This window comes from Gobius niger (genome assembly GCF_951799975.1).
Source record: "Gobius niger genome assembly, chromosome: 11".
NCBI lineage: Eukaryota > Metazoa > Chordata > Actinopteri > Gobiiformes > Gobiidae > Gobius > Gobius niger.
The window spans coordinates 21,567,768-21,585,959 of NC_136862.1; the positions used below are offsets into that span (position 1 = coordinate 21,567,768).

Here is an 18,192-nt window from a genome sequence, read left to right on the forward strand (position 1 = left end):
ATGAGATCACTAAAAGGTTGCTAATTGTCAATGATTTGCATAATTATGTAATATGTATTAAATCATTCATTCAGCATTTAGACATTTTAGAATATATTTGTTATTTAGAGACATTCATTTTAGTTGAATAGCAAGCAAGGCAATGACGATGCAGAGAAGAGACGACTGCATGGCCTTTGGAGCCATAGACATAGTAGTAGCAGTAGTTGTAGTAGTTGTAGTAGGTGTGGTCGTTGTTATGGGGCTGCTCTGCACTCGAGTTGTGAAGCTGCAAGACCCTACGTTACCCACAGCATCCACAGCGACTATATCGACTGTTGGTGAGCAGCAGGAGGCTTCGTAAGTCGCTATCGTGTCGTTGTCTGCAGTGAGGTTGGTGTTGAGAGTACCGTTGCCTTGTCTGAGGTAAACTCTGTCGAGCCCGGTGCCGTTGACTCCATCACTCAACCGGACAGAGACCTTCCAGCTGGAGTTGCTGCAGACAGCTGAGCAATTGTCCTGCAGGTTGAGTAGCTCACAAACAGGACGACTCAAATCAGTCACCTGCGCGAGAGAAGACAAAGGCAGTGTCTTTATCGTTAAACCCTGCTGATATGATTATGAATGTATGCGTAAGTCTCAAATGATTCCAGCTACCTCTTTCAGAACAGTGATAGATAACACGACGTAGTTCACATCTCCATCTGGCGACTGCGCTTCTATGGTCTGCGTGACTTCTGTCCCGGACTCAGTGTCACTGGGGGCGGTGAGCTGCAGTGTACCCACAACGCTGCTGCCACTCGCCACCTCTAAAGTGCCAGGGAAAGTTGTACTAAAGCTTTGGTCGTTGGTTGCCCGGATGGTGAAAGTTCCTCCTGAACCATTGGTTGAGACGGTGAAGTTCACAGATAGAGTAGCTCCTGGTTCCATGACAGTGTTTTCCTCACTCTGAAAGAAACATTTTTAAAAACTTGATATGAAATGATAACGACTGTAGCAGATGGGTAATTTTATAAAACGTACGTGTTGCCAATGTTAAATATTATCTGCACTTACAGCGGTGACAGAGACAGTCGAGGCTTTGAAGCTGGTGGTGGTCTGTCGCTGGAAAGTCATCACATGGTTTGATCTGGATGAATTGTTGCCGATCTGCCCTTTTACAATCACTGTAAACTGCTGGGATGGGATTGTGTCAAACTGGACCAAGTAGTCTCCATCGTCCTGACTAATATTAGTGCCTTTAACTTGTCCCGTCCCAGACAAATAAACAAGACTGACTTCTGTCGGGGTGGCAGTGGCACTCCCAAGTAGTGTTACCCTCATAGTGCCATTTGTCCCTTCAATAAGAGGAAACATCTGTCACATACTCTAGACTTTGGCAATTCGTTAAATTACGAACAGAACATTATTATTTACCTGCTGCGGGACGGTTTTCAATAGCAATGAATCCTTCAAGAGGCTCTTCTAGTTGCTCCAAAAAACTGAAGACAAAGTCAATGGGCGTCCGAGCTAGAAGAAAAATACAAAGTTAGTAATCTGTAATCACTGAATACATGATTTTTCAATTGCAGTAACATTAGTCACCCATGATTTTGAAAGAGTAGGGATTCGCCGACCGCATCCTCAGTTCCCATTGTCCTACTTCCTTTTTCAGCATTAAAGTGCGGAGGTTTCCAACGGACACTCTTGAAGTGATTAGGGATCCATTTGTGGTGGTGGCCTCCTGAAAGTCGCCTGAAACAGAGGCCCAAAAGTAGTTTTACAATTAACAGTCTGTACGACAGCTGCCTTGAAAATGTTACTTTGACAAAGCCCACTGGTGAACCAGATAGTAGCTTTACTGTCGACAATTGTGCCGTTGATCTAATGTTACTGTTTTTCCCATGATAAAATTAAAAAATTAAATTAAGGTTTGGAAATGTTTGAAGCATGGTGATTGTCCAATTAAATAAATAAATAAATACATGAAGCCTCTTGAAATGGGCTTTATATAGTGTTATTTTTAAACCAACGGGGTGAACTTGTAGTGTAAGCACTACCTACATGTTAATACTTTGTGAGTATTTTGGATTTAACAACTGTTTTAACTGTTTTATGTATGTCCAAAGAGAGGAAAGTTCATATCAGCAAAAGTGTATCTTGTAATTGGAGGAACTATTGTAGTAAAAGATTATTAACCAGAGGGACTGATCAGAGTGAAGTCCTCGTTGGTCCCAGTTATGTAAATCGTGAGGTTTGTCACTGTTTCATCGACGTTGAAAGTGAAGTTTTCTGACTTTCCTGGGTCCCTCACGACTTGCAGAAGAGGCACCTACACAATATGAACTCCAGTTAGAGATCTTTTTGAGCTTGTGGAAAACCATGTGATGTTTATTTCACGTACCACATTTGTGCTGGAAGTTTCCAAAACAGCATTAGTCGCCTCCAAGAGTTGAGATTTTGTCACTTCCACAGCTTGTCCTCCAGAAGCTACAGCCAGGTCTTTGTAAACCTGTCTGTCTGCAGCTCCCAATCGAACAGAGTTGCTCTGCTGATCTGAACTGTTTGATCTACGCCGACGGAAACTAGAAAAACTAGTTATCATGAAATTTACCTGAAAATAAAAGGAAAATAATAATCAAGGGAAAAATAAGTGTTTTATTGAGTTTAAAAAACAAAACACTTACCACAGACCCAGTTCTTTCTATGAGTGCTGTCACTGCACTTTTAAGGGAAGCATCTTTTGCACCAGCATCAGTGAAGACATAAATCTCAGATCCAGGAGGGGCACCAGTGAGAGCCAGCTGTGACAGAGTTTACTATTAAAGAAGGGCTGGGCAATACTGGCAGAAACACACATTTAGTTGACATTCAAACAGACTCAATAGTTTTAGTTAATATGTCTAAGTGTTTCATAGATGTATAAGCTATGCACCATGCCAAAGAACACACAGCACTAGATAGAGTATGTTAAAACCACAGTGTCCTGCAGGAGGTGATTGCTGCTGTTGAACATGGACTTTATCATGCTCCTCATTCTTCTTTCGTACCACAGCTTTAACACGTGAGACGTCACCTGTAATCCAGAAAGGGACATTTCTGGTGCATCTCCACCTCCGCGTGGAGACAGTGCATTAATGGCCCTCTTGAATTCAGTCGCATCTGTAGTTCTCATAAGTGGCCCAAAATCTAAAATGAGAGAGGAGTAGAAAACAATGAATCGCCGTATTATAATACTCTTAGTAATTTATTCTACATCTAGGAATGATAAACCATGAAAATGTATCACATTTACCTGGGTCATTAAAAGGCACAAGAATATAAACTGATGGCTCATTCTTTGTTCCCACTCTTTTGTTTATTATTGTTGAGGTGGCAGACCTCACTGCCGCGATGTCGTCACCCATACTTCCTGTTGTGTCAATCACAAAACACAAAGCTTTTCCTGGGAAAACCCCCAACATCCTGTTGCCAGAAAAAAGATAAACTGATTCTTATTTAATGCAAACATGGAGTTTCTGTTTTAGTTGTGGATATGAAGACTTGGAAAAAAACAACAACTTGTGAAGTCAATAATGTACCGTAGAAAATCTTTGTCTCCTGCGGCACCGCGCACATCGTTCAGCAGCTCAGAGGTGGCAGCTCTAGCTACAGTTGCAGCTTTATCGTGCAGATGGCCATGACTTGAAGTTAATGTGTCCTTATTTATTCCACCTCTAGGTGGCACCACTGCTGTGAAATCTAGAAAATCTCCATGGCTGCATTTTCCTGAAAGAAAAAGATTGACATTTTGCTATTGTGGAACATTTTTTGAAGTCCTCCTGTTACTAAGGCTTACCGGTTGGTTTTAAGGGGACAAAGGCGAAGTAGCCTGAAGTAAGGAGTTTCTCTTCGAGAATATCTTCTAAAATGTTGTTGGAGCAATCGTTACCGTTGCAGCTGCGACAGGTTGCCCTGGATTTATCTAAGGACAGTGTCATTTAAAATCACAATTATTTTGTCTAACATTATGTTTAAATTAAATGTCGTACCTGCTATGTTGCCGATGCTGTCCACTTTGCTGATCAGATTAGAATTTGGCCTGTCGTTTCCCATCTCAATCCAGTTGCTGTGACTGAAGAAATCCTTCAAAGATAAACAAATTCACATTTTCAGTGGCTCAGTATCATGGACAGGACTAATCTGAAAACCATTTAAGCACCTGTAAAGTGTGTAAAATCTGTCCAAGTTTTTGTCTTGCAGAATCAAAATTGCCTTTCTTGATGCTGGCCTTCAAAGCGTCTGACCCGTCTGTGATCCGTTTTTTTCCTCCATCAAAATCTTCATTGTCAAAGTGTAGACTTGAGGTCAGGACACGTTTATCCACACCGGCATTTTTGTTTAGAATTTGTTGCTTGTTTCTCTCAAAATCCTTTGCTGACTCTTGAGCAGCACATGCTGCAAGAACACTTTCTGTGGTGATCGATGTCTGCAAAAAAGCAATTAAATTATTTAACACACACAGAGACTTAATGCAAAAATGTTACAACAATTCATCAATTCTTTTAACATTAACTTCTTACTGGAAACGTGAAGCTCAAGCCGTCGGCTTCAGCCACGGCGCGACAGGCTTGAAGCGTGACGTTTAAGATTGCACTTTCTGTGATCGTCTGATGAGTCCATGATGAGCCACTTTTGACTATTTTAAAATGAACAACCCCCAGTGGCAGAGACAGGAACATCAAGAGGAACAAACTGGACATCTTTGCACCAGCCTCTAGAAAATCAGCAAAATCATCATAACAATACCAATACTTATTCAAACTGACCTAATAAAAGAGGAGTAAGTTCAATGTAGGGTTTAATATTATGATTATTTTTTAAGTTTTATTTAACCTCTAGTTACCCAGGTACAGATAAATGATTCACTGTCCAGTCACTTACAGGCAGGAAGGAAAAACTTTGATTGTTTATCACCATCTAAATGCACCTGGATGAACCTGATTCCAGCATTCAGTTCTGTCAAGGCAGCTGGACAGGTGAGAAGATTTTGAAAAGTTGTTTCCTTGTCTGCAAGTTTTACATTGATTTTGTAGTTATAAAATTGTACATTCAAACTCTAGGGCAATAACAAGCCACTTCTGAGTCCCTTTTCTGTGCGCCTTTTCACACTATGAAAATGGCTGAGATCTACAGTACTAACAATATGCTTCAATGATATTTTCGTAACTATTTAATGAGTGTATTTCAGAGTATGTAGGAATTAGTAACTGTTCTCATCAAACTTGGACTGCAGAACTGTTAGAAGTTTATTGGCAGCTGCAAAGGGTTTGGGCCGTAGATTAAAAATACTTACCCAGTTACATGTATTGAAGGGATTAGGGACAGAGGATGCCACGAACAAGTTGCAGTAAACTGTGGGTGAGCACTGGGATGATCACCTGGAGCTCCAGTTCTTGGTAATCAGCAAACCCCAAATAGATATGTGTCTCTGTTGTTTGATGGACAATGGACCAGTGTAAGCCATACAAACAAAATATATGATAAACGTGTCAAAATCTCCAGTTTATGTTGTTGGAAAAAAGAAGAAAGAACATCAATACCCTATAGCAACTCATAAAATGATAGACATTCTGTAAAAAACATTCTGAAAGTGCAACAAAAAGTGGCAAAATTGAGATGAATTTTTAAGGATTGTGTTGAGGTCGTGGTTATTGTAGTGAATGCAATATTAACATTTTCAATCATATTAACAAAAAAGTGCATAGTTCTGCCTGTGCCAAAAGTTTAAACTCAACCTAAATCAACCTAAATTTAAAATAATAGCTAATGAATAGAAGTCTGCAGATGAATAAATGAATGATACTTACAGCCAGTGAAGATGTGTCTAATGCAGAAACATTCACTGTACCATTATATTGCACAGTAAAAGGGGGTGTAGTTATGGCAACCCCCTGGTCAAACCTGCTTCTCATGCTTTACCGTAAGTCTTGGATGATGGCCAGATTTTTTGTTACTGATAATTCACTTGTAAAACATCCCAATTACGCTCATTAACTGTAGTTTTACTTTTACTTTTGCCTTCATCTCAATCATTGCAGAATCATTGAACTCCTTTATTTTAATGTGCTCTATCAGAGTCCAAAAGTCACTTCTTTAACATGTATAATGTCAAGCTTAAAAGACACTAATCCATAGTAAACTAAATCTAATAAATAGACAGAATAATGCAGTTGGAGTAAGTTACCGCCCAAACAAAGCAATAGCCTGACATACCAGATTGTCAGACCTTTATCATTATCACTAATCATGATTATAACCTTGCAGCAGATCTTCCTGGAACCAGTGTTAAATATAACTGGGAAAGTTATTGACGTGTCTGTTGTAAGCTGTAACCATGGCTAAAGTGTTGTTGCGTGAAGCTTTTGTGTCAGATGAGGCTTGTCATTGTCCAAAAACAAAAAAAAGAAATACAAATCTGAAATCACAATACAGACTGGACTGAAGTCGACTTGATTTGATGCTCGGCCATTCGATTTATTTATACTATTTGAGTGAGTTGAAGACAACACGCACCTCACAAGTTCACTCCGTAAATAAGGGTATTTTTTTTCTATCCAAGTTGGGCAGCCATGAACGCTTAAAGGGCCTGTCACAATTGGCGTACGGGCACTATGCGATCATTTGCGACCTCAAAATATGAAGGTCGTGTGAACACTCCGCTATTGACCGCATGAAAAGGTATGAATCGCAGTTGGATTGTGTGTCGCAGCTGAATGTCATGCATGCACAAAATTCAGTGGCGGTCGATTGCGACTGAAAAAAGCAATCGACCAATTTATGGTGGCCCTCGGCCTCTTGCTGTATCGGTACACATCACCAGAGATGGATCTTTTTATCTGAAATGTAATAATTCTATACAATTCTAACCGCACAACTAACATTTTACTGTGAGACTGAGCTGGCATGAAGGTTTTAAGCTTAAATAGAGGTATGGGGCACAATTTAAACCTCTGCTGGTCGAAGGTTTTGCGGCACTAACTACCGATCTACGGCCCTTCACCCCGTGTACGCTTCAATATGCGGCCCCCATGTAAAAAGTTTGGACACCCCAGATATAGAGGCTAGACACTGTTTCCTCTCCCCCCAATTGGTCTAGCGCGCTGAGCATGAATATGCAAACAATAGCAATGTTGCCACAGTGCGCAAAATTTGAGGCGGGGAAATGTTGTATTTATCTCGACTGTGTGAAGTAAAACTGCGTAAGAAATCAGTACGTGGGAGAAGCAGGTGCAAACCTTCACGCAGAACAATATAATGCAGTTTGTGAACCAATGTGGTGTTCTAAATGTTTACAAAAGTTTGTATCTGGCTCATTTACAAAGATAAAATAATAACTGCGTTCTGCACCGCCACAGAGTGAACCATTTCAGACAGTGCCGGACTGTCACGTTCGCATCTGAGAGTTCAGCGAGCTCCACAGAGCTTCTTAAGTCAGACAGAAGCTGGTCACTTCCCCGGAGCAGGGCCTGATCTCAGGGTCTTGCTGAGCTTGGTGCGTAAAAGCCGTGGTGCGCTAATGCCTCCAGCCATGTGTGGGGCGGCCAACATTGTGCACCGCAGGCCCAGTATATTTTTGGTTTTATTTATTTTTTTCACAAAAACGAACGCTAAGTCGCTCAACTAAACAGGCCCATTTTAATTTTACACCAGTTTCATTTGTATTAACGCGCTGATGTGTCCGAGTCCGACCTGAGCCCAAAAATAAGTTCTCTCTCTGTCCGCAATCAGTGTCTGTGGCCCGTGAAACACTCGCTCACCAGCCTCGCCCCAGCCGCTCACCATTCGTTTTCTTCCTTGCACCACTCGCACAGGACAGGCCCTTTAGATAAGTACCAGGTTCTAAAAAAAAAACAAGTTCAACAGCATTCAGCAGTATACTCTTAACACTCTGTAGCACTCTTCAATCACATCAGCACATAGTATCATATACAGTCATGTAACACAGTAATCAAACTAAAACGTTTATTTGTATAAAAAAAAAAAAAAGACAATTTTACAATGACCAAAATGACCCTAACAATATAGAGTGAATTGGTCCGCTCAGGACCCGATTGAGGCACAGTCCTAAAGGTATTAAAAGCGTGTCTGAACAGCGGAGTCTTTCATGTCAACTTAAAAATGGTGAGGACACACAGATTCAGGGGCGACAGCAAAGGAAGTTGATTTGTTTGTATGTCCTAATTACCATTTGATCAGATGACGCCATACAATACAATAGAATTCACAATACAATACAATACAATACAATACAATACAATGCAATACAATACAATGAAGAAAGACAGTAAAGTGCTTTTACTAAAACAGAGATTCACATATTTATAATCAACGCCGAAGCAGACGGGGAGCCAGGGCAGTAATACCTACATACTTACTGTATAGTGCAGTGAAACAATGAAATGTGTCATAAGAAAAGTACCACTATAGAAAGATGTCAAAGCATTAGTCACAATCAAACACTTGAATCATGGGAACACAGATAAGGAAACAAAGAAGCCAAGACTCCATGAGCTTCTGAGAGATTGTTGATTGTTTGTTCGTTGGCTCGGTTGTAGTTGTTGTCCTGGTACAAGCAATAGGATTAGAAGTTGTAGTAGTAGTTGTTTTTTCTGTGGTAGTATTTGTGGGCACTGGTGTAGTCGTTGGATGCGTACTTGCACTCAGTGGTAGGGTAGTACCAGTTGAACTCGTCAGTGTGCTTGTGCGGGGTGTTGTTTGGTATGTACTAGTAACAACAGTAGTAGAAGGTCGAGTAGTTGTTGTACTTTCTGATTGCGCTGTTATTGGTTTTGCGGTTGTTGTGGTCGCGCTTGTCTTTGAAACAGTGTACAGGAAATACCCCACGTTACCCACACCATCCACAGCCACCATCTCCACCGTAGGGGAGCAGCAGGACGCCTCATAGGATGCCGTCCTTTCATTTCCCGAGATGCGACTGGTGTTCAGTGTCCTGTTGCCTTGCCGGACATACACCCTATCGATGACAACGTTGTCAGTCACACGAATGGAGAGCCGCCAGGTGGAGGAACTGCAGATGTCAGGGCAGTTTGGCTCCGGAGTCAGACGCTCGAAAACAGGGGCGCTGCTGTCATTTACCTGTGAGAAAAATGTTACAAACATTTCACGACGAGGTAAAAAAAACAAAAAAAAACAAAGTACTGATAGATTTTTTCTTATAAATCGAAACAAAAATAGCAAATGTCAAGCTAGAAATTTAACTTCTTAACCCCTGCCTTAACCAAGTGCATTATCTCCAGTTCAGCATTACCCAAATCTGAAAGGTTACAGCCTATAGGGCAGTGTAACGCCTCACCTGAAAGCGAAGGCCTACAAAATTCCTCTAAAAAGATCTTTTTCCTCACGTCGTTGCCGCATTGTCATCATTTTTTCCACCCTTGCTTTTATGTTGTTTGTTGTCACATCTTTGTCACTTTTTTGTCACGTTTTTGTTGCTCTTGTGTTGGATTTTTGTTAAACATTTTTGTAATTTTTTTGTCTCATTTTCAGCGCTATTTTGACCATTTTGACCAAGAAGCTTTTAGATTTTGGTAAAGCCAAACTGGAGAAAATGTATTTGGTTCAGGTGGGGGTTAAAAGCTCGTAGCTATTAGTCTCTCTGTATAATATTGGTTACCTGTTTGAGAACAGTAAACGTTGACACCACATAGTTCATGTCCGAAGCTCCGGGGGCCTCAACCTCAATAGCAAGTGTAACCTCAGTACCAGACTCTGTGGTCCCGGGGGCCGTAATCTGAACTGTGGCAATAGCACTGCCTCCTTCCGGCACAGTGACTGTGGAGGCGGAAATGACATCAAAGCCTTTGTTAATAGTCGCTTGGGTGGTGAAATCTCCTCCTGTGCCTCGGGTTGAGACAGTGATATTTGTGGAGAGGGTTGAGCCTGGTTCAAATACTGAGACTGATTCTGATATCTACAAAAGTAGAACATATGAGGTTAGTCCAAAGGGTGAAATACTAGCTTTTATACAGGTCAGGTGATATTACAAACTGTTGGACTGAGTGTTAGGGTCTTGCCTTATCATCATGACAGTCTAAGATACATAGACCCAATGATATAAATTTAGGTAACACTTTATAATAATGGTACATGAGTTCATACATGATTTTCATGAATTAATGCATGATTTCATGATACATTCATGCATTACTAAATCATGACTTCTCTGGAACAAACATGATCACATGTTGGTTCTTGGATGACTTCATCCCTGAATTAAACGTCTAACTACTGTAATGAATGTACATGAAAATCTTAATAATTCATCATGATCATGAGGATCATGCATGAACATCATGACTCATATGGAGGAATTATAGTTTCTAAATTATGGACAAGAAGACAAAGTATAACTTTATAGGATATAATTTAAATCATGAGCTTCATTTGCTAATCCTTCATACATCATGAATTCATTATGATTGTGTCCCCTCAACTAAAGTGGCACATTATCCTAAACTTTTTAACCTGTTAAAGACCAGCTCTGGAGATTTTTTTTGGTTATGCTGCACTTGTAATAATTTGCAATGAGTGTTTAAATTGTTTTGTTCCACACAAAAATTCCAACTGGGGAAACAATCCAGAAATCATTGCTTCTTCTTCAGGACTAAAGTGGTCTTTAACAGGTTAAAAGGTTTAGGATAGTGCACCACTTTAGTTGAGGGGACATAATTTGCAAGTAGATTTCCACCGTATGAGTCATGATGTTCATGCATGATCCTCATGATCATGTTTGGTTGACAATTTTATTGTCATTTCATTGCTGTTTTAGTGAATTCATGGTATTCCTATGTGATCCTCATGATCATGATGAATCATTAAGATTTTCATGTACATTCATTACAGTAGTTACACGTTTAATTCAGGGATGAAGTCATCCATGAACCAACATGTGACCATGTTTGTTCCAGAGAAGTCATGATTTAGTAATGCATGAATGCATCATGAAATCATGCATTAATTCATGCATGAGTTCATGAAAATCATGCATGAACTCATTACCATTATTGTAAAGTGTTACCCAAATTTAATTCAATGAAGCCCTGTGAGGCGACCCTTGTTGTGATATTGGGCTATACAAAACAACTTGATTTGAAATTCACAACTTACTAATCCTTACTGAACTTGTTATTGACATTTTGAAGTTAAGTCCTCAAAGAAACGTACTATCTAGACTTACGTTTACAGAGATGGAGGAAGCTTTGACGCTGGTGGTGGACTGTCGCTGTGAAATTTGTGTCCTCGAGCCATGTTGCAGTTTAACCAGCACAGAAAACTCCTCAGATGGGATGTTTTCAAAGGAGACTAAGTATTTGTTATTTTCCTGTCCTGTGACGTTGCCTTTCAGCTGAACTGACCCAGATGAATAAACGAGATTCACTTCTGTCAAAGTGGCCGTGTCATTCCCAAATAGAATCACCATCAACACAGCACTGAGACCTGTGGACAGAAAAAAGACAATGTGTTACAGCATACAGTATTTTAACTATACTGTATCAATCAGCCTGTAGTGTTAAACATTATGTGCCAGTTATTTCAGAGTTTTATCCTAATACTCCAGTGTCTTGATTGGTCTTGAACTGGCTATTTGATTTTTGTGGACTTCTTTAGAGTTTTTTAATATATTTAATCTCCCACCTGCTGCAGGCCGGTTGGTGAGGATTGCATAACCCTCAGAACGCACTTGTGACGGCTTCAAAAAAGTGAAGAAAAAGTCGGTGGAACTGATAGCTATAATAGAAGAAACATCTGTGTAAATAACTATTATCTCAAAATAAACTATAAAGCAGGTTTGAAATACTAATCCCAAATCTATGAAGGTTTCACCTGTGATCTTCAGAGTGTAGGGCTCAGTTGACCTCATCCTTATTTCCCACTGTCCCACTTCAGTCTTCAGTTTTAAAGTCAGAAGATCTCCCACAGTCTGTGCCTCTGTTGTCAGTGATCCAGTGGTTGTCTCCTGAACAGCTCCTACCCACAAGGATTCACCTCTATTGACTCAGTTCATATCAGCTTGTTTCTTCTAACTACAGTGGGAGGAAAATGTATGTGAACGCTTTGGAATTTCTCACATTTGTGCCTAAATTGGTTATAGAATGTGGTCTGATCTTCATTTTATCATATTTTTTTCCTGGCCATAACATGTAAACATTCACAGTACAGGGAGGAATAAGTAAGTGAGCCCAGGAATCTCGCTTAACTGCAACATTATCCTGATCATTGTGAGCGTCTAATCTGCAACTACAGAAAAGCAGTTATTGCTGCAAAAGAAGGTCAGCCAGCTATTTCATACAGGGGTTCACTTACTTATTACATATTTCCATTGATGATAGCACATTGTCCAGGCCCTGACAAAACAGCCCCACACCATGATTCTCCTGCACCAGACTTCACAGTGAGGACAGGGTTTTGATGTTGATGTGCTGTTCCATTTATCCTCCACACATGACGTTGTGTGTTCCTCCCAAACTATTCGATGTTGGTTTGTGAAAGCGCTCTTAGATGCTCCACAGCACTACTAGCAAAATATACTGCGGACTGATTAACCCAAAGTTGAATAGTCATGTCACAATGTCATGTGTGGAGGACAAATGGAACAGCACATCAACATCAAAACCCTGTCCCCACTGTGAAGGAGCAGGAGAATCATATAGTGCGGGCCTGTTTTGTTGCCTCAGGGCCTGGACAACGTGTGATCATCAATGGAAGAATGGATTCACAAGTTTATCAAGATATTTTGCAGAAAGACCTGAGACATTCACACCAGCATGGAATAAGAAAGTGAACCCTTGGACTAAGTAGCTGGCTGACTCTTCTTTTGCAGCAATAACTGCTTTCCTGTAGTTGCAGATTATACGCTCATAACGATCAGGATGAATCTTGAACTATTCCTCTTTACATAACCGTTGCAGTTCAGCGAGATTCCTGGGTTCACTTACTTTTTCCTCCCTGTCCTGTGAATGTTTACATGTTATGGCCAGTAAAGAACATGATGAAATGTATTTGTTTGGGTGGTATTAGTTTAAGCAGACACCTGTTTACTCAGTCTTATGATTTGAATGACGATCAGACCACATTTTAGGCAGAAATGTGAGAAATTCCAACGCGTTCACATACCTGTACATTTTCCTCCCACCTTGTTAATGAATACTGTTCTCAAAATGGAGCATACAGAGATACAAAGGTTATTTTGTTGAACAATATTTTACCAGAAGGACTGATGAGCTCAAAGTCTTTGCTGGTGCCAGTTATGAAGATCGTAATGTTTGTCTCAGTTCCATCCACAAGAAAATTGAAGTTTTCTGACTTTCCTGGGTTTCTGACAATTTGCAGAAGGGTGACCTGAGAGACACAACTTGTTTGAATGAAATCAGTGTTTTTGTGAGAGTTACCATATAAAAGTATCATATAAAAGTACCAATGTTGAGCTTAAAGAGTCTAAAAAGATGTTGATGGCTGGAAACACATCACCCTTTGACCCTTTGACAACATGTCCACCTGAAGCTTTTGCCACATCTGTGTAAATGGGTTCTTGTAAAGTCTCTTTACTTATTACAAAGTTCACCTGGATGAAGACAGTCAGTGAGGAAATTAAATAACTTATATTACCGCCAAAATTTAAAGGCGATGTATCTGAACACTTACCACAGACTGAGTTCTCTCAATTAGTGCAAGTACTTTGTTTTTCAAATGAGTGTCTTTGGCTGTAGCATCAGTGATCAGATAAATCTCAGAGCCAAAAGGAGCAGCGGTGAGAGCCAACTAGAACATACCATAACCACAGAGTTAATTTTGCTTTGTTGTACAGAATGAATAATGTCCCTACTGACCTGTAATGCTGACAAAGACATTTCAGGTTCATCTCCGCCACCAGAGGGAGTCAAAGCGTCGATGGCATTTTTAAACGTGTTTAAGTCCGTGGTCCTGGTCTCTGGCCCAAAGTCTGAGTTATAACACAAATTTCAAAGTTTTTTTTTAAGTTTTTACTGCCAAACTAAAAAAAAGATGGATGAATAAATGAATAATTTCTTTACCTGGGTCGTTGAAAGGGACAAGAATGTAAACAGAGGGCTCGTTTGTACTTCCCTGGAGGCTAGATATTATCGTCGAAGTAATAAACTGGACTGCATTAATGTCGAACCCCATGCTTCCTGTTGTGTCAATCACGAAACACAGAGCTTTACCTGGGCTGACCCCCAGCATCCTGCGGAGAGGAAATGAAAAGAAATTAAATCATGTGTTTTCATCTATTTACCTCTTTCAATATTTAACTCATTGAACATCTAATAACTCTCTCTCTGAAACTGAAGACATGGTTTACAGCTGTATTAGATTCTGTTTCAATGCAGCAAAAACTAAATAGCACATTTATTGCGATGACAATATTATTTTGATTACTAGATCCTGGTTGTGCCACTTGTTCAATTGATTTGGAAAATTATTCAAAATAAAAATTTCTTTTTTAAAAAGCAGAACTTATGAGCATTCTGAGTGTCTCTACATTAAGATCAAAACTAAACAAAAGACTAACTCATAAAGGCCCACGGTGAAATAAGGACTAAATAGGAAGATGATATTTAAGTGGCCTAAGACGATTTACAGGCGCACTACTCTTAGATTATCCTGTTGCCAGCAATATCAAACATGCTCCTAAAGACGAGCTAGACACTGAAAAGTCTATTTTTGCTGCAGGGTAATCAAAGAAAGGATTTAGATGAGGACCTAACCTATTTAAATCTCATATTTGGCTGCCTTTAGTCAACATCTCCATGGAGACGAACTGGAGACATCCCTCTCCCAGGAAAGTTACAGTCAGGTTTTAGGAAAGGTGAAGCACTCACAGCAAACACATGTGTGTTACGTTTAAGGTATTTTTCAACAATAAAAATGTCTGTAATATTTTTTTTAATAATTTTAATATACTGTTTGAAATGTTACGCAGTGTAGCTTTAAGTTATCATTGGATTTTTTTTAAACTAGAGAATAACGATGTAAATCTCAGTCAAATTGACCTCATAATCAGTAATATTGTATTTTTGGTTTGTTTCAGTCAATATGGATTGGGATGACGATAATTTCACGATACATCAGGCAGCCCTCTACAAGTATTCATTTATTTTGCACCGTAAAAAGGGTCTGTCCCCGACTGCCGCTCGCACATCGTCCAGAAGCTCATAAGTAGCAGCTGTTGCCACTTCTGCAGCTTCAGCGTGCAGGTGTCCATGACTGGAGTTTAAACTGTCCTTGTTTAACCCACCCGTGGCCTCTGTGTGTCTCGTATTGTCCTGACTACCTCCATGGCTACATTTTCCTGTCAAAAACAAAAAACAAGTTGAATATATTTACAAAAGAGAGGTCAGAGTAAAGTGCATTACCAACACAGTATTAAGCAGAAGTCATTGCTGCCTGTTTATTAAAGAGGCATTTGAAAGCTGCATGGTTACCTATTGGCTTGCTGTTTGAGGGTCTTGGGGAAAAATAGCCTGAAGTCAGCCATTTTTCATTGAGTATATCTTCCAAAATGTTGTTGGTGCAGTCTGTGGTACAGTTGCGGCAGGTCGGCCTGTCTTTAGCTAAATCAGACAGTGCTGTTATTTCTGAAACTCTTTCATAACGAGGGAATACATGTAGCACATATACTGTGTATATATATGCTGAGTTTTTACACATGAGGCTCTACCTGTTATGTTCCCAATAGTAGCATCTTTCTTTATCAGACCCGTGTTTGGAAGGACGTTCCCCATTTCTATCCAGTTGCTGTGACTGTAGAAATCCTGTGAAGAGTCAACATTTTACTCTATGACATTATAGTCCTCGTGTGAATATAAATAAATCCCAACCTGTAAAGTGTGTAGGATTTCTCCAAGTTTAGTTCTTGCTGCGACATAATTTTCCTTCTTAATGCTGGCCTTCACAGCATCCAGCCCGTCTGTGATGTGCTTCTTTCCTTCGTTGAAACTTTCATCATCAAAATGGCGGCTTGGGATTCGTGCATAATCAGTGTTGACTAAAGCATTGAATGCTTTTATATAAAATGTATTAATGGTAAAATCCCTGGCGGAGCTTTTAGCTGCACACGCTTCAAGAAGAGACTCTGCTGTGAGTGATGCCTGAAAGAAATGGATTACTTTATAGAACATGCTTTAAAAAAAAATACAAATACAAAATGTATATTTAGCCCAGAACAAACAAAAAAAGAGTGTAGTTTCCCTTCTACAAAAGCCCTAATACTGTCTTTGGATCAGACACTGCTGTCACACACGTGTATCAACTTGTTTGTCTTCTGTCACAGGTAAAATATGTGGACGTGTTTTTCTTTCAGCTTCATATATTCCAACAAAACGTTTATATCTACTCAACACAAGTTCTTACAGGAAATGTGAAGTCCCTGTCCTCAAATTTGGCCAGATCTTGGCAGCTTCGTGCAGTGATGTTCAAAATGGCAGTTTCTGTGATTTCCCAGTGGCTCAGTGAGTCGCTTCCGAAGTCCAGTTTGAATCCATTCACTCCAGTGAACGCAAGCAATAAACTCAATAAACCCAAGGCAGACATCGAGGGACAACTGTGGGCTGAGAACACATTAGACATTTAAAAAGTATAAAATAGAACACATTATTTATACTCACAAATTGCTTGGAAATATCAAACAGGAATCCAGGGTGATGGAATAAACGAAGTACAAACCCAAAATAAACAAAAGACAGCCAACAGTTACATTAGACAGCCAGCGGTCTCGAGACTAAATAACTCCTTTCATCAGGACTAAGATTGTGAAATGAATTCCCACACGACGGGGCGGAGATATGGTGGTGAGTCGAACCACATCAGGGCACAGGTGTTGCTGATAGTCAGTTCAAGGTTTAAGCAGAAAACACCAAGTACTGTATCCGCAGGAGCCTTCTGATGTGTGTGAAAATTACAATAAGACAAACATATTAAAAGTATTTTATTTAACTTTCCATAATAGTAAAAAATGTCATGTTGCTCTGAATATGCTGGGATGAAGTCCTCCTAACTCTCTGAATGAGAATGCTCTTGGAACCAATTTTTTTTAGCCTTTAGTAAGACTCAATAAGGAAAGCAAAAATCATGACATATATTTATACAGCATATTAAGCATTTCAACAAAATCAACAAGAGCCGCTGTGGTACTTACGTTAGCTGATGGCAATGGCCGTCAGATAGTGATACTACGTTGTGAGCTCCGTTCGAATGTGTCATGCACTGACTCTGACTCTGGTTAAACCTGTTCAACGTGGTCAATTCACTGGAAAAAGACTGAGGCAACACAAATCAAAGCTGACATCAAATTACTCATGTTGGCTATATTGTGAAATATCAGCCTGAACAGATTGGCAAGCACTGACTTTAATGTATCACTTTTGATTGTATATTGTTATGCAGCTGGTACGCAGTTAGTTCAAGTTGCAGCATAAGCAGTTCATAGAATATTATGTATAACCAGTGTTAATTTTAACAACATGTTTTATTTTAGTTTTAGTCTTAGTCTTTTGACTAAAATGTAACTTAATTTTAGTCGAGATTTAGTCTTTTTTTTTTTTCAATTTTAGTCTAGTTTTAGTCGACTAAAATTGCATGTCAATTTAGTCGACTAAATTTAAGACTAATTTAGTCGACTTTGCATTGATAATATTCATTATAATCATATTTAATCAAGGACCTCGACTTCATGGAGCTGCTCCACATGAACAAAGCTCAGAGCTGATCCTTTGGCAGAGAATTTACATGATCTGAGGCTCTTTCAGACGCTCAATAGAAGTTTGGATGATTTTAGTCTCTCCCTTTCATTTTTATTTAGTCTTATTTTAGTCGACTAAAATATCTGGACATTTTAGTCATAGTTTTAGTCTCATGAGAAACTTTTAATTTAAGACTAAATATTTTAGTCGACGAAATTAACACTGTGTATAACAAATTGCTAGTTCAAAATGTTGTCCACAAAAAGCTGTCTCTGCAGAGCTTTTTGTGGACTTTTATGTATAAATGTAAATATCACAGCATACTTCCTTGTACTCGTAAATGTACAAGGAAGTATACTGTGGTCAACTACTAAACAATACATGACGTCATGTTATTTGTTGAATCCTGTAGTGAAGGTGCATCAGTAAAGTCGCCACATTTGGCTGCTGGCATTATAAAAGAGCAGACTGACTG

The 18,192-nt window shown here is 39.6% G+C and overlaps 1 protein-coding gene across 1 annotated transcript; it reads right to left on the minus strand.

Moving 5' to 3' along the window:
* Positions 1 to 114: 114 nt before the first annotated feature.
* On the minus strand, positions 115 to 16,585 carry LOC306970778 (uncharacterized protein; the record flags this gene model as incomplete). The annotated part of the gene is made up of 24 exons (XM_079566808.1): positions 16,390 to 16,585; positions 15,858 to 16,127; positions 15,698 to 15,791; positions 15,462 to 15,590; positions 15,142 to 15,328; positions 14,052 to 14,221; positions 13,848 to 13,960; positions 13,663 to 13,779; positions 8,850 to 9,096; positions 4,521 to 4,714; positions 4,160 to 4,426; positions 3,990 to 4,083; positions 3,797 to 3,922; positions 3,540 to 3,726; positions 3,254 to 3,423; positions 3,035 to 3,147; positions 2,646 to 2,762; positions 2,363 to 2,572; positions 2,158 to 2,290; positions 1,564 to 1,713; positions 1,396 to 1,488; positions 1,036 to 1,316; positions 637 to 927; positions 115 to 543 (listed from the first exon to the last, which is right to left on the minus strand). The coding sequence occupies exons 1-24, from the start codon at positions 16,567 to 16,569 to the stop codon at positions 115 to 117; spliced, it is 4,362 nt and encodes a 1,453-aa protein (XP_079422934.1). The 5' UTR covers positions 16,570 to 16,585.
* Positions 16,586 to 18,192: the final 1,607 nt, after the last annotated feature.